Source organism: Palaemon carinicauda, chromosome 37 (genome assembly GCF_036898095.1).
Source record: "Palaemon carinicauda isolate YSFRI2023 chromosome 37, ASM3689809v2, whole genome shotgun sequence".
NCBI lineage: Eukaryota > Metazoa > Arthropoda > Malacostraca > Decapoda > Palaemonidae > Palaemon > Palaemon carinicauda.
This window is the reverse complement of record NC_090761.1, coordinates 47,953,935-47,967,510: the sequence shown is the minus strand read 5'-3', so window position 1 is coordinate 47,967,510 and position 13,576 is coordinate 47,953,935. Positions and strand designations below refer to the sequence as shown.

The window sequence follows — 13,576 nt, the reverse complement described above, 5'->3', positions numbered from 1 at the left end:
GTGAGTGTAACGTTGATTTTTGCTTGAAATTCATGTTTTTTTTATGAGAGTAATTTGAAACCTTGCGTTTTAATGTTTTACTTAACATGGTAATTTAATATTTTTATATTTTAGTTGCTGCTTTGATGGCTTATTAATTGTAAAATATTGTATATGATTTATTGGTAGATTGTCTTATAATTAAGACACTTTTGGTATTTATCTCTTGAGATTTGATAAATCAGAACCTCAAGGTTCCATTCCCAGATTCACCTTGGAGCTAAATGACCTCCCTGGCCCCAGTGCCAGCCTTTATGCCCTGAATTCTATATGTACATCCATCTAAATGTTGGTGATCGAACTCACGGAATTTTATTAAACTTGATTACGTAGGTGGTGTAGCATATCTATAATTCAATTTTCTGCTATGACCTAGTGCGTCTTTCCTTTTCAGTTTATCCCTTTTTTTTTGCAATTTCATTAACCTTTCCCCTCAAATTTGATTAGTTTGTGTTTCATAGATTTACTTAATTCATATGTGAATTGAGGCCAGCATTCGTGCAAGATCCACCGTACCTAGTGTTTATATTTGTGTAAGATCAGTATCATCATCACTATCAGTATTTATTTACCTCTGCTGCTATGTAAAAGATACTAAATTGTTTTAATCTTTTTTTTTTTTAGTTCATGCAAGTTGTTAATGACTTGGAGGGAAGTGGCAGTGTCGAGAGAGTTGAGGCCATTATCAATGACGCTGGAACATCAGATTATCTTGTGGTTTACCTCCGCCTTCTAATCTCTGCTCATTTGCAGAAGAATGCAGAATTCTTTAGCTTTTTCATTGAAGGTGGTAGAACAGTAGAAGAATTTTGTAAACAGGTATGTTGTGCACCAAGTTTTACCAGATTAATAGGTCTTCACTTTGTTGAGCTTGAATGCGGTACTGTATTTTGCTTTTATTCATTTCACCAACTAGAATGCTTTTGTTGGTCTTGAATTGAAAAGTAATTGACAAATATATTTTTAAACTTTTAGAAAAAAAAACAAAAAAGTACAGTCGTACATATAAGGATTTGAAGAAATAATGCTTGTTAATCCATGATAAAAAGGCAAATTTGTTTTGCCTTTATTGTGTAGCTTGATTATATTTTTGAGATCGCTGCACTATTGTTGTAAAACTTTGTGAAAGCTGGACATTAGTTGAAAAAAGTGGCTAATGGGACCAAATTTACCTGTTCCAGTTTGTTTTCTGGAAATTGCCTCATATCAATAAACGTTTCTTTACATACATACATATACCAAGGCACTTCCCCCAATTTTTATTTACACTATTAAATCAAAAGGGTTGCTTCCATAGGCTGTCTTTGCCAGCCTACTCCAAACTTTAGTCCAACTTTGCAACTTCTAAGCCTAACCTATGCAATTGCATACTTGATCTATAAATCTGTAGAATCCTTAAAGCAAGAACAGTACCAGAGCCACTTTATTGTATGAAAATAAGTAAACTTAAGTATTTCGCAAATCATTAATCATAAATACAGTTGCCCTATTTCTAGTTTTCATTGTCCCCAGTATTGACAATCATGTATATCAGTATTTACTCATAACTACTGCCTGCTTAATATTTTCTCCCCTAATTTTACTGAGTAGGCATTGTAAAGTACAATATGGTATTTTCATAATTCCAGTATTTTGTTAGGTTCTTGATATTTGTCCTCCATAACTAAACATTTTTCTTTTTTTCATTTCTTATAGTAGCCCTCCCCAGTATAATCGATCCCTCTCAGTAATACCAAAAAGCGTTTTGTTATTTTTGTTATATCTTAAGGTACCAATCACATTGTTCTCGATGCCTGTAAATGGCTTTTGTATCAGTCATCACTTTTCAGCAGCTTAAGTGGTATAATCTAATCTTGTATGTATCACTTGTACTTATCGTTTGATTTTTTTTTGCCGTGTAGAGTTTTGTGTTCAATGGCTTTTATTTTTTTTTAGTTTTTGCATTATGTATTTGTGTTTAGTTCTTTTTCACTGGGAATCTTTAGTTTTGACTAGGTAACTTATCAAAGTATTTTTAGTAGGGCATTCCCACCTTTGTCTTCATTTGTGAAAACCCTCATCTGCGTAACTTATGTTGCTGCTGACAATGTATATCCACCATCACTTATGACGTGTTATGAAGGGTCGTATAACCAGTTCAGGTGCTATTAAAAGAGAACATACAGGTCATGATCAAGTGAAAAGTATTCTTGTGGATAAGTGTTTCTTTGACTTTGTGGTCTCATTGAAGGGGTACTAATCTAGTAATGTGCCTCTGCCTCCTAACTCTTCTGTCTATTTAACTCTACCCACTTCTTTACCTACCAGTGCTCAGTTTGCTGTCTTAGCCTCCCATGAGTAGTTCAGCCTTATGCAGTGCTTGCTTAGCCTACTGTAACTAAGTCTCTTCCTTACCTCCATAGGCTCCATGAGCCAGCACTTCCTCTTCCAGTGACCGACCCTGTTTTAATTTTTTTAACAATTTTTCAAACATATCCCACTTCCAGTTCACAGTTAACAGGGGTCAGCTTCTCCTTTGAAATTTACAATAGTTGTTGTGCAGTCACAGCTATGCAAGGGGTTTCTGAAAGATTGGTGAGAAGTGCAATCCTGACTGGAAATTATGGATTTGGGTCTGAAAACAGTTTTAAAATCTTAGTTCTGGTTCCTTTCTATAGGGTACATTCCTTGCTTTGAAAGTTGAATGTTATATCCGTAGTCAGACCCAAATGACCTCAAAGAACACAATCCCTTTCTTGTTTTGTAAGTAGTGCAGACATCTCAAACCGAGAGGGTAGAGGTACCTGCTTGGATCAAAGCTCACAAAGTCAAGGGTATAGACCCCATCTTAGCCTTCAAAAGGAACCTTCCATTTAGCCAGGAACTGAAGACTGAGATTTGGAAATGTCAAACCACCTTCACGACCTTTTACCTACGGGAGTATACCTACAAATCCCTTGATGTGTTTGTGTTTGGTCCTTGGGTGGCTGCTCAAATAGTTGTGTGGCCAACCCAGTTCCCACACAGGACAGACAGCATCTTGTCTATGGTAACATATATATGTAAGTATTGAATGACCGGCTCTTCCTCATGATAGGGATTGAAGCAGTTACATGTTGGATCTGACTCGATGCTGGTAAGTTGCACTTCTGAACTCCATTTTTTAATTCTAAAGAAGTATTTACCTCATCCTCATAATGAGGGGGAGAATGCTTCAGTTTATACCAACGCATTGATTATAATACACTTATATTATTCTGAGCTTATTTCCCCTTTTTGGGGGGAAGATTTCTTCAATTGATCATGTACATTTCAGTGTATGCTGGCCAGTCCGTATCAGTCTTATTATCTCTATGAAAGACAGATATAAGGTTGCTGGAGTTAACACGTTTGCTCCCATGTGGGATCAGGTGGTGTGACACTTCCAGGGAAGAAAAAGATCTATCCAGTTTGGTTCTAGTGGAGTACTTCCAGCCCACCAAGCAGAATCTCCTTATTGAAGGACAATGATTTTTATTTCACGTAGGAACAAATAAGACAGGTTTAAAGTAATTTGTATTTTTCTTAGCTATACAAACCTTCCTTAACCACCCCTATATGGCCTAGGCTGAAAGGTCAAAGTGAGGCTAGTCTGGCTTGTGGGGGTGGGGCCGTTTTCATAAACTAATTAATCAAGGGTAATGAGAGTTGACTGTAGTTGAAACAATTGTTTATATTTATGAATTTTTTTTTTTACGAGAGCACTGTATTCTAAATTTCATTTGTTCCGTAACCGAAATACAAACCACGCTATTTACAAAGGGTTTTACTTTTAGCGCAGCTGAAATGACGAGCCAATAGTTTTTAACGAGGGTTAATTACCCCCGCGCTAGTTAGCGGGGGGTGGGGAAGGGTAGCTTGCTACCCCTCCCCCCTCCACACACCGGTGACTTGCTCCACTCCACTTTTGGCTCGGCGGTGATCAGACGTGTCTGTTCATCGCCTTCGTGACAGCCTTTAATTTTCTTCTTTTTCTTTTCAGCTTGTGTGATTGGTTGGAAGTTGACCTTCAGTTATTTTCTTTTATTTAATATGCGGACATGCCCTGGAGTTGCCGGCCGTCCTTGTGGGACTTTCATGTCGGACGTGATTACGGATCCTCACACCCTCTGCCCTCAATGTCGGGGCCGACGGTGTGACCAGGATAACATGTGCCGTGAGTGCAGGGAGTGGTCTGCCTTCCAGTGGGAGAGGTTTGGCCGTCGGCGTAAGAAGAAGTCCAAGAGAGACCGTTCTCCTCCGGGGTTAGCCTTGAAGGAGGAAGGTTCTCGGGACTCTTCTTCCGCCGCCCAAACCTCCTCCGAAGCTCCCCCTCGTCCGCCTCCTAAGGAGAGTCGTCCGAGTGGGAGCGCAGGCCCTTGTTCTGTTTCCCTACCTTCGGTGGGGGGAGAGGGCGTCGCCTCCCATAGCGAGACGGTTCCCCCTCCTCCTCCGGGGGAGGTTATTGATAATAATGCTTTATCCAGTGATGATCTGTTACAGATTTGGTCGTCCCTGGGGCTTAAGGGCTTGCCCTCCAGGGTCGCTCTTATTGACCTTGTCTCGTTGGGGGCCGCTGTTAAACAGTCGCCGGTGGTAGCGGAGGTAGACCCTCTGTCTATTGTCGACGTCGTGGTGACAGAGGCCTCCAACGTGGCTGGGCCTTCCGACGCAGGTGCTGTTGCTGGTGATGGTGCTCTAGGCTCTCCTCCTTCCGTGCATCCTTCGAAGGGGGAAGTGAGTCCTTCGGTCTCGACTGCTGCCCAGCTTCCTTCTGAGGGAAGTGTTTTGAAGGAGACTCCCCTTCGGAGGACCGATGGTCCCGACGATCTCCCCCGAGGCCGCCTCCGCCGTAAGGCTCACCGCCCTCTACGCCACAAGGGCCTCCCTTCCCCTTACAGGGGGACTAAGAGGCGCCTTTTTGGGTCTTCGTCCTCCGGGGGGGACTCTCCTCGTCAGCCTCAACCGACTGCTCCGCCCTCCTTGAACCTCTCTGCAGACCGCTCACCATCTCCTGCCGGATCTTCGCCTTCTGGAGAACTCGTCACCCGACAGGCAACGGTCCCTTCGGGGCTAAGGGATTCTTCCCTTACGCGAGCAGGGCCAGCGCACAAGCGCTCTCCTGCTCGCCAGCGATCTCCTGCTCGTCGACGATCTCCTGCTCGCCGACGCTCACCTGCTCGTCGGCTCTCTCCTGAGGTTCGCCCCCCTCGCCAGTGCTCTCCTGCTCGTCAGCTCTCTTCCGAGCGTCAGCGCTCATTTGAGGACCATCGCCCTGCGGTCTCTGACCACCCTTTAGTTCCTGCTGAACTCCCTGCTCACCATCCACCTGGTCCTGTGGCTACGCAACATCGTGCTGCGCGTGTGTCAGAAACACATGTTCGCCAACGCGCCAGCGATCTTCCCGTTCCTACTCGTGAACGCGCCGCACCACCTATCCTCTCACAGGACACGCGTCGACCTTCTGCTCGCCAGCGATCACCAGCTCGCCAGCGATCACCAGCTCGCCAGCGATCACCAGCTCGCCAGCGATCACCAGCTCGCCAGCGATCACCAGCTCGCCAGCGATCACCAGCTCGCCAGCGATCACCAGTTCGCCAGCGATCACCTACACATGCTGCCCGCCATCGCACGAACCTGCATGATCGCCCGCTTACGCATGCTGCTCCTCATCGCACTACCCTGAACGATCGCCCTCCTGCGGATGCTGATCACCATCGCACCCTTTCTCGCGATCATTCACCTGCGCATGCTGCTCGCCATCGCACAACCCTGCACGATCGCCCGCTTACGCATGCTGCTCCTCATCGCACAACCCTGAACGATCGCCTTCCTGCGGATGCTGATCACCACCGCACCCTTTCACGCGATCATTCACCTGTGCATGCTGCTCGCCATCGCACAACCCTGCACAATCGCCCGCTTACGCATGCTGCTCCTCATCGCACAACCCTGAACGATCGCCCTCCTGCGGATGCTGATCACCATCGCACCCTTTCACGCGATCATTCACCTGCGCATGCTGCTCGCCATCGCACAACCCTGCACGATCGCCCGCTTACGCATGCTGCTCCTCATCGCACAACCCTGAACGATCGCCCTCCTGCGGATGCTGATCACCATCGCACCCTTTCACGCGATCATTCACCTGCGCATGCTGCTCGCCATCGCACAACCCTGCACAATCGCCCGCTTACGCATGCTGCTCCTCATCGCGCAACCCTGAACGACCGCCCTCTTGCGCGCGATCATTCACCTACACATGCTGCTCGCCATCGCTTACCATCACGTGGTCATTATCGCCAGCGATCTTCTTCACCTACGCGGCAGCACGATCCCTCGCCGTCGCGCCATCGCTTGCGTTCGTCGCCTCGGACACGTGTTCATTTACCTGCCCACCCTCACGCCCACTCGCCTGCGCGCCCGCGCGATCGCTCGCCTGCGCGCCTGCGCGATCGCTCGCCTGCGCGCCCGCTCGCCTGCGCGCCCGCTCGCCTGCGCGCCCGCTCGCCTGCGCGCCCGCTCGCCTGCGCGCCCGCTCGCCTGCGCGCCCGCTCGCCTGCGCGCCCGCTCGCCTGCGCGACCGCTCGCCTGCGCGCCCGCGCGACCGCTCGCCTGCGCGCCCGCGCGACCGCTCGCCTGTGCGCCCGCGCGATCACCCGCGCAACCATTCGCCTTTGCGCGACCGTTCACCCTCGCGCGACCATAGTTCGCGGCGAATTCCACAGCCGGTGGTAGCAGCAGGGACGCTTGCTCCTAGACGGCACTCGGGATCACCTCCATCCAAGCACAGGTTGGTATTGCAGGACGAGGACAGGTCATTACAGCATTCTTCCCCACCTTCTTTTCAGGCAGGTACCGTCGTGTCCACTCCAAAGGATCGCCCGATCCCTTTCACCTTAGCGAGGATTTCGGACTCTGTGTCCTTTGAGCAGCAGACTTGGTTTGGTCCGCTGGCACGGGCGTTAGTGAGGGTTATGAAACCAGCACTCGCCGGCCAGGGTAACAAACCAGCGGCTGTCTCTCCTACGCTAAAGAGAAAGAGAGGAGTGGACTTCGTGGTGACTTCCCCCAGGGCGAAGTTGGTTCCCAAGAGGTCGGTCTCGAGGGTCCCCTCTCCTGCACGAGTACTCTCTCCTTCTCCTGTGGACGAGGCCTTTCCGTCCTCAGGTGAGTCCAGTGGGCCGGTAGTCTTCCCCTCGGCACCAGGGGGGGAGACTTCGCTTCAGGCAGGAGAATCGTCTTGTGAGGAAGGGGCCCCTCGAACCTCGTTGTTGGGATCCTGTATCCCTCCTAGGAGGGAACCCAAGGATTCCAAGACCATCCCTAAATCCTCTGCAAGGATTCGACAGGAACCCACGACTACCCAGGGGAATGTCCACGTATCACCCCAGGAAGAGATTCCTGGGGCAGGAGACTTAGCTGCCAGCCCGCAGGGAGGAGAACAGCATGAGTCCGAACGTGCCTTCTGGCAGGTCCTAAGCCTGATAAGGCAACTTAACAGTCTTACGGATCCAGTCATCCCCCCGTGAAGGCAAAGACACGATTCTGGATGAAGTGTTTGACGTTCGGAAGGCCCCTAAGACCAGTGCAGCTCTGCCCTGGTCTCGGGGGCTGAAGAGTGCCAGAGCTAGGGCCAATGCTCAGCTCGCACTTCTTGCCTCCTCCAGTCGTTCCACTGCCGGGAACAAACTCATCCCTCCTCCTCGCCTTCAGCAGAGGAGGTATTTCGAGATCCTGGGTGAGCACAACCTCGCTCTTCCTCTCCATCACTCTGTGGAGGAGCTGGCGAAGGGAGTTCCCTTGGAGAAACTCTCTGCCCGGCAGGTGTCGTTCTCGGCGGCAGAGATCCTTAACCACGAGAAGGTCGCTAAGTGTGCCATGCAGGCCACTTCGTGGCTGGACTTCTGGTTAGGATCTCTGGGCATCCTATTGCGATCTGAGGACTTGTCCAAGGAGACCAATAGGAAGGCCCTAGAGACCTTCTTGCTCTCGGGCACCCGCTCCATCGAGTTCTTGGCGCACCAGGTTACCACCCTGTGGGCCAACTCGGTGTTGAAGCGTCGCGATGCTGTGTCCGAGAGATTCCATCCGAAGGTCCCCGCCGTAGATGTGTGTAGGCTCCGACATGCCTCCCTCCTGGGGGAGAGCCTGTTTAAGCCTCAAGACTTGGAGCGAACGGCTGAGAGGTGGAGGAAATCCAGCACATACTCCCTCCTCCACAGGGCCCTTGCAACTCGGCCCTATAAGCCTCCAGCCCCGCCACAACAGCAGCAACAGCCTCTTAAGGCTCCCAAACAGGCACCGGCAGCTAAGAAAGTGGTGTCTAAGCCCCAGCCCTTTCCAGCCAAGGTCAAGAGGGGCGGTAAGTCCTCCAGGGGAGGCAAGACTTCTAGGGGTGGCAGTCCCCCTGCGTGTCCACCTGTGGGGGGATGCCTTCAGCGTTGCGTCCGCAGGTGGCAACATCTCGGGGCCGATGCTTGGACGATCTCAGTGATCGGCCAAGGTTATCGCGTCCCGTTCACGTCATCTCAACCTCCCCTGACAGCGAATCCAGTGTCGTTGAGCTCCTATGCCATGGGATCGGCAAAGGGGCTGGCCCTTCAGGCCGAAGTCGAGACCATGTTCGAGAAGGGTGCTCTCCAGGAGGTCGTGGACGGCTCTCCAGGCTTCTTCAGTCGACTCTTTCTTGTAAAGAAGGCTACTGGAGGCTGGAGACCCGTCATCGATCTCTCAGCTCTGAACAGGTTTGTCAAACAAACCCGGTTCAGCATGGAGACAGCAGACACGGTCAGACTTGCGGTGAGACCACAAGACTTCATATGTACACTGGATCTAAAGGATGCGTACTTCCAGATCCCAATCCATCCGTCTTCCAGGAAGTACCTGAGATTCTGCCTAGACAACAAGATCTACCAGTTCAAGGTGCTGTGTTTCGGTCTCTCCACAGCTCCTCAGGTGTTCACCAGAGTGTTCACCCTGATTTCGACTTGGGCACACAGGAACGGCATTCGTCTCCTTCGTTACCTAGACGATTGGCTGATCCTAGCAGACTCGGAGTCGACCCTTCTTCGACACCGAGACAGGCTTCTAGATCTTTGCCAGGATCTGGGGATCGTGGTAAACCTCGAGAAGTCCTCTCTGCAGCCGTCCCAACGACTGGTTTATCTAGGCATGCTAATAGACACCAATCTCCACAAAGCCTTTCCATCAGACGACCGGATAGCAAGGCTGAGGAGGGTGGCGGAACCTTTCCTCAGGTGAAAAGAACTCCCCGCCCAATCGTGGTTGCGTCTCTTGGGCCACCCATCCTCCCTGGCCCGTCTGGTTCCAAACAGCCGCCTCAGGATGAGATCCCTTCAATGGCGGCTCAAGTCCCGGTGGAATCAAGGATCCGATTCCCCGGACACTCTGATCCCAATGGGGTCTCTGGAACAGACGGACTTGTGTTGGTGGCTGGCCGACGAGAACCTGCGAAAGGGAGTGAGTCTTCTCGTCCTTCCCCCGGAATTGACTCTGTTTTCGGACGCGTCAAAAGAAGGGTGGGGGGCGCACGTTCTGAACCAGAGGGCCTCAGGCCTTTGGTCAGAATCAGAAAAGTGCCTACACATCAACCTGCTAGAATTGAAGGCCGTCTTTCTGGCCCTTCAACAGTTCCAACGGTTCCTGGCGGGTCACTCCGTGGTGGTGATGAGCGACAACACCACGGTAGTGGCTTATATCAACAAGCAGGGAGGCACTTTTTCGCAACAGCTATCCCATCTTGCAGTAGAGACTCTGAGGTGGACCGAAACCCACTCGATAACACTATCAGCTCGCTTCATTCCTGGCAAGAGGAATGTGCTCGCCGACAGTCTGAGCAGGGCTTCGCAGATAGTGAGTACCGAGTGGTCTTTGGATCCTCAGATAGCCAACAAAGTCCTGACTTTGTGGGGTTCCCCGACGGTGGACTTGTTCGCGACAGCCTTGAACTTCAAGCTGCCCCTGTACTGCTCACCAGTCCCAGACCCCAAGGCACTCTGGCAAGATGCTTTCCAGCAATGGTGGGACAACATCGACGTGTACGCCTTCCCACCATTCTGTCTGATGAGAAGGGTGCTCAACAGGACCAGACTATCGGTCAACTGTTCCATGACTCTAGTAGCTCCGCTATGGCATCACGCGGAATGGTTTCCGGACCTTCTGCAACTCCTGACGGAACTCCCAAGGGAGCTTCCTCCACGACACGAGCTTCTCAGACAACCCCACTCCGGTGTCCCTCACAGGGCCGTAGCCTCGCTTCGGCTTCACGCCTGGAGACTATCCAGCGTCTCCTCGCGGAGAGAGGCTTTTCGCAACAGGTTGCGGAGAGAATGTCTCGGCACCTGCGAAGGTCCTCTGAGGGAGTCTACCAAGCGAAGTGGAGAGTCTTTTGTGGTTGGTGTCGTGGAAGGGGTATCTCTCCACTCGATGCCACTATTCCAGCAATAGCGGACTTCCTTGTGTATCTGCGAGAAGAAATGCGCCTTTCTGTCTCGGCAGTGAAAGGCTATCGCTCAGCCTTAAGCTTGGCCTTCAGATTGAAGGGCGTGGATATTTCTTCATCGCTAGAACTCTCTTTACTCATACGTAGCTATGAGCTTACCTGCCCCCAGTCGGAAGTGAGACCCCCTCCTTGGAACGTGGTTCGAGTTCTCAGGTCTCTCAAGAGACCTCCCTTCGAGCCATTACGCCAGGCCTCCGATCGCCACCTGTCTTGGAAGACGGCTTTCCTACTCGCCTTGGCCTCGGCCAAGCGAGTTAGTGAACTTCATGGTCTCTCGTACGACATCGCCCATTCAAGGGGATGGGGGGAGGTAACGTTCAGGTTCGTCCCTGAGTTTGTGGCCAAGACTCAGAATCCTGGAGTGCCGGATCCTCGGTTCGACTCTTTCAGGATCGCGAGTCTCCGTTCTGTAACAAACGACCCAGACCAGCTGCTACTATGCCCAGTGAGGTGTCTGAGGTACTACTTGAAGAGAACGGCTGCAGTCCATCCTCATGTGCGAGCTTTGTTTGTGAGCACAGGCAGGACAAAGAGGAGGGTCACAAGGAACACCATCTCTGCTTGGATTCGAAGGGTTATCCACCATGCCCTGAATCCTGACCCTCCTCCGTCACGTCGCCCTCGGGCCCACGATGTCAGGGGTATTGCTACATCCCTGGCCTTCAAGAGAAACTTCTCTGTGACGCAGGTACTTCAAGCGGGGGTCTGGAAGCCTCAAACGACCTTCACAGCCCACTACCTGCAAGACGTGACCCACAGGAGCCTCGATACGTTCTCTATCGGCCCTGTGGTGGCTGCACAACAGCTGGTCTAACCTCAGGCTCCTTTTTGGACAAGTAGCAGTAGGTTGAGGGCGTTGTTACCCGGTCTTAGTCTGTGTGAATGAAAGAGTATGTCTGACCCTTACTTCTTTCTTCATTCTCCCCTCTCTTGGGGAAGCAGCATCCTGGTCCTCGCATAGCTGACCTCGACCTCTGCAGGTAACCCATGCTTCTTTGTGCTCCTAGTATTAAGCTTAATACTGTTGCGTCTCCCATACCCTGACGAGGTGGTATTGGGAACGTCCTATCCTAGAATTCCTATCTGAAGGTCTCAAGGTCAACTTCATAGGACGAGTCACACTCTCCTCCTCACACTACTTATGTAGGCCACTCGTTCCTAGCGATGCTAGGAACCTGTGAGGTACAGGGGCTCCCTCTCTCTAGTGCTGCTCACTAAGGGATCGAGCCCCCGGGCAAGCCGAAGTCAGTAAGGCTGGGGACTTTCCACCCTTCCTAAGGGGTAAGTCACCCTTTGTAAATAGCGTGGTTTGTATTTCGGTTACGGAACAAATGACAAATTCGAAGATAATTTGTATTTTTCCTAACCATACAAACCTTAGCTATTTACACATATGTGCCCGCCATCCCTGACCCCCAAGTCAAGTCCTACCTCTAAGTGAAGTGAAGCAAGTCACCGGTGTGTGGAGGGGGGAGGGGTAGCAAGCTACCCTTCCCCACCCCCCGCTAACTAGCGCGGGGGTAATTAACCCTCGTTAAAAACTATTGGCTCGTCATTTCAGCTGCGCTAAAAGTAAAACCCTTTGTAAATAGCTAAGGTTTGTATGGTTAGGAAAAATACAAATTATCTTCGAATTTGTCATTTCAGGAAGTGGAGCCAATGTACAGGGAGTGTGATCACCTTCATATAGTTGCTCTCACTGCTGCCCTTGGTGTTGGAGTTAGAGTCATGTACCTAGATAGAGGAGACGGCGCAACTGTTGCAACACATGATTTCCCTGAAGACAAAGAGCCTATCATTCACCTTTTATATAGACCTGGACATTATGATGTATTGTATAAGGCATAATACTTTTGTTAATTAGATTCTTTTCTCTTTTTATATAAATAGGGTATACATTATAGTATCTCACTCACTTGGCTTTTGAGTATCACCGTTACTTTATCTTGAAAATCCTCTGTTATTTAGTAGAATCTGCAAAAGAATTTTCTTTTAAAGTTTTATTGAATCTTAGCTCTCTAAAAATAAACTTGCTTTTAGGTCTTCTACATTTGCATAGATCCTCAAATGTGAGTACTGTATTTCGATGAAACAAGGTTTCTGAGAAATTTTAAAGCTACTTAACAAAAATCTGACAATGATGGGAGCATAAGAATAAAAATGAGGGCAAATGTGTCGTTTTATGAAGCTGAAATTGCATGCATTTTTATTAGCATTTTTTTTATGAGGGTTTGAATAACAGAAAGAATCTTAGCCATTTTCAAGGCTGTTTAAAATACTGTTTTTCAATTTGGAATGTGGGATGTTCTGTATTTTTGATGATATTTGAGGCAATTTCAGTTATTCTATATTAAAAATATTTGCATGGCTACCGTATTTATTTTTTTTTTAAAGAAGTGTGCTGATGAGCTCCAATAACGAGTGAGGAAAGTTTAAATGATCGAGAATTAAAACCTGTGAAGGAATGATGTAAGTGGTTGACCCTTGAGTTAACAATGTCCACTCAACATCTGGGGCAATAAGAAATCTAGTGTGAGTTACAAGGATGAGAAAGTGGAGTTGAAATGCAATATTAGGTGTTGTCTAGAGCACTGCCCATAATAGTTCATACAATACCATTTGACAGATTTGAAGTCATTTATTATAAGGAAACATTTTTATTCAACTTTATCAAATCCAGCAATTTGTAAAATGTGTCTCGGATATGAGGGCAGTAGCCGATAAGAAGGGAGTGGAGTCATTTTAAAATCAAGAGCTGTTCAGGAGAGAAGTTTGTGGTTGCATCTTGAGAGCACATTGAGCCTCCTAGTAGACTTATCCAGGCTACTGATGTGAGCCTCTCGTGATATATTTTTTTTCCACGTTCTACCTAATTGTGTGATGGGTTTCAATTTTCCATTTTCAAAATTAATTGAAGTCAAACGGTAGAGATGAAATTGATCTTGAAGTGCAAACAAAACCAGGTTTCATTAGTACCATTCAGAAGTATGCAATAGATATAGAATTGTGGCATGG

The 13,576-nt window shown here is 49.1% G+C and overlaps 1 protein-coding gene across 1 annotated transcript in view; it reads left to right on the top strand.

Moving 5' to 3' along the window:
- Positions 1–12,476, top strand: part of LOC137629639 (ubiquitin thioesterase otubain-like) — a 63,183-nt gene extending 50,707 nt beyond the window's left edge. Inside the window, exons 6-7 of the mRNA XM_068361157.1 lie at positions 664–858; positions 12,209–12,476. Coding sequence (XP_068217258.1) covers positions 664–858; positions 12,209–12,409 — 396 coding nt within the window. The 3' untranslated portion in view covers positions 12,410–12,476. The remainder of the gene's footprint in view (positions 1–663; positions 859–12,208) is intronic.
- Positions 12,477–13,576: the final 1,100 nt, after the last annotated feature.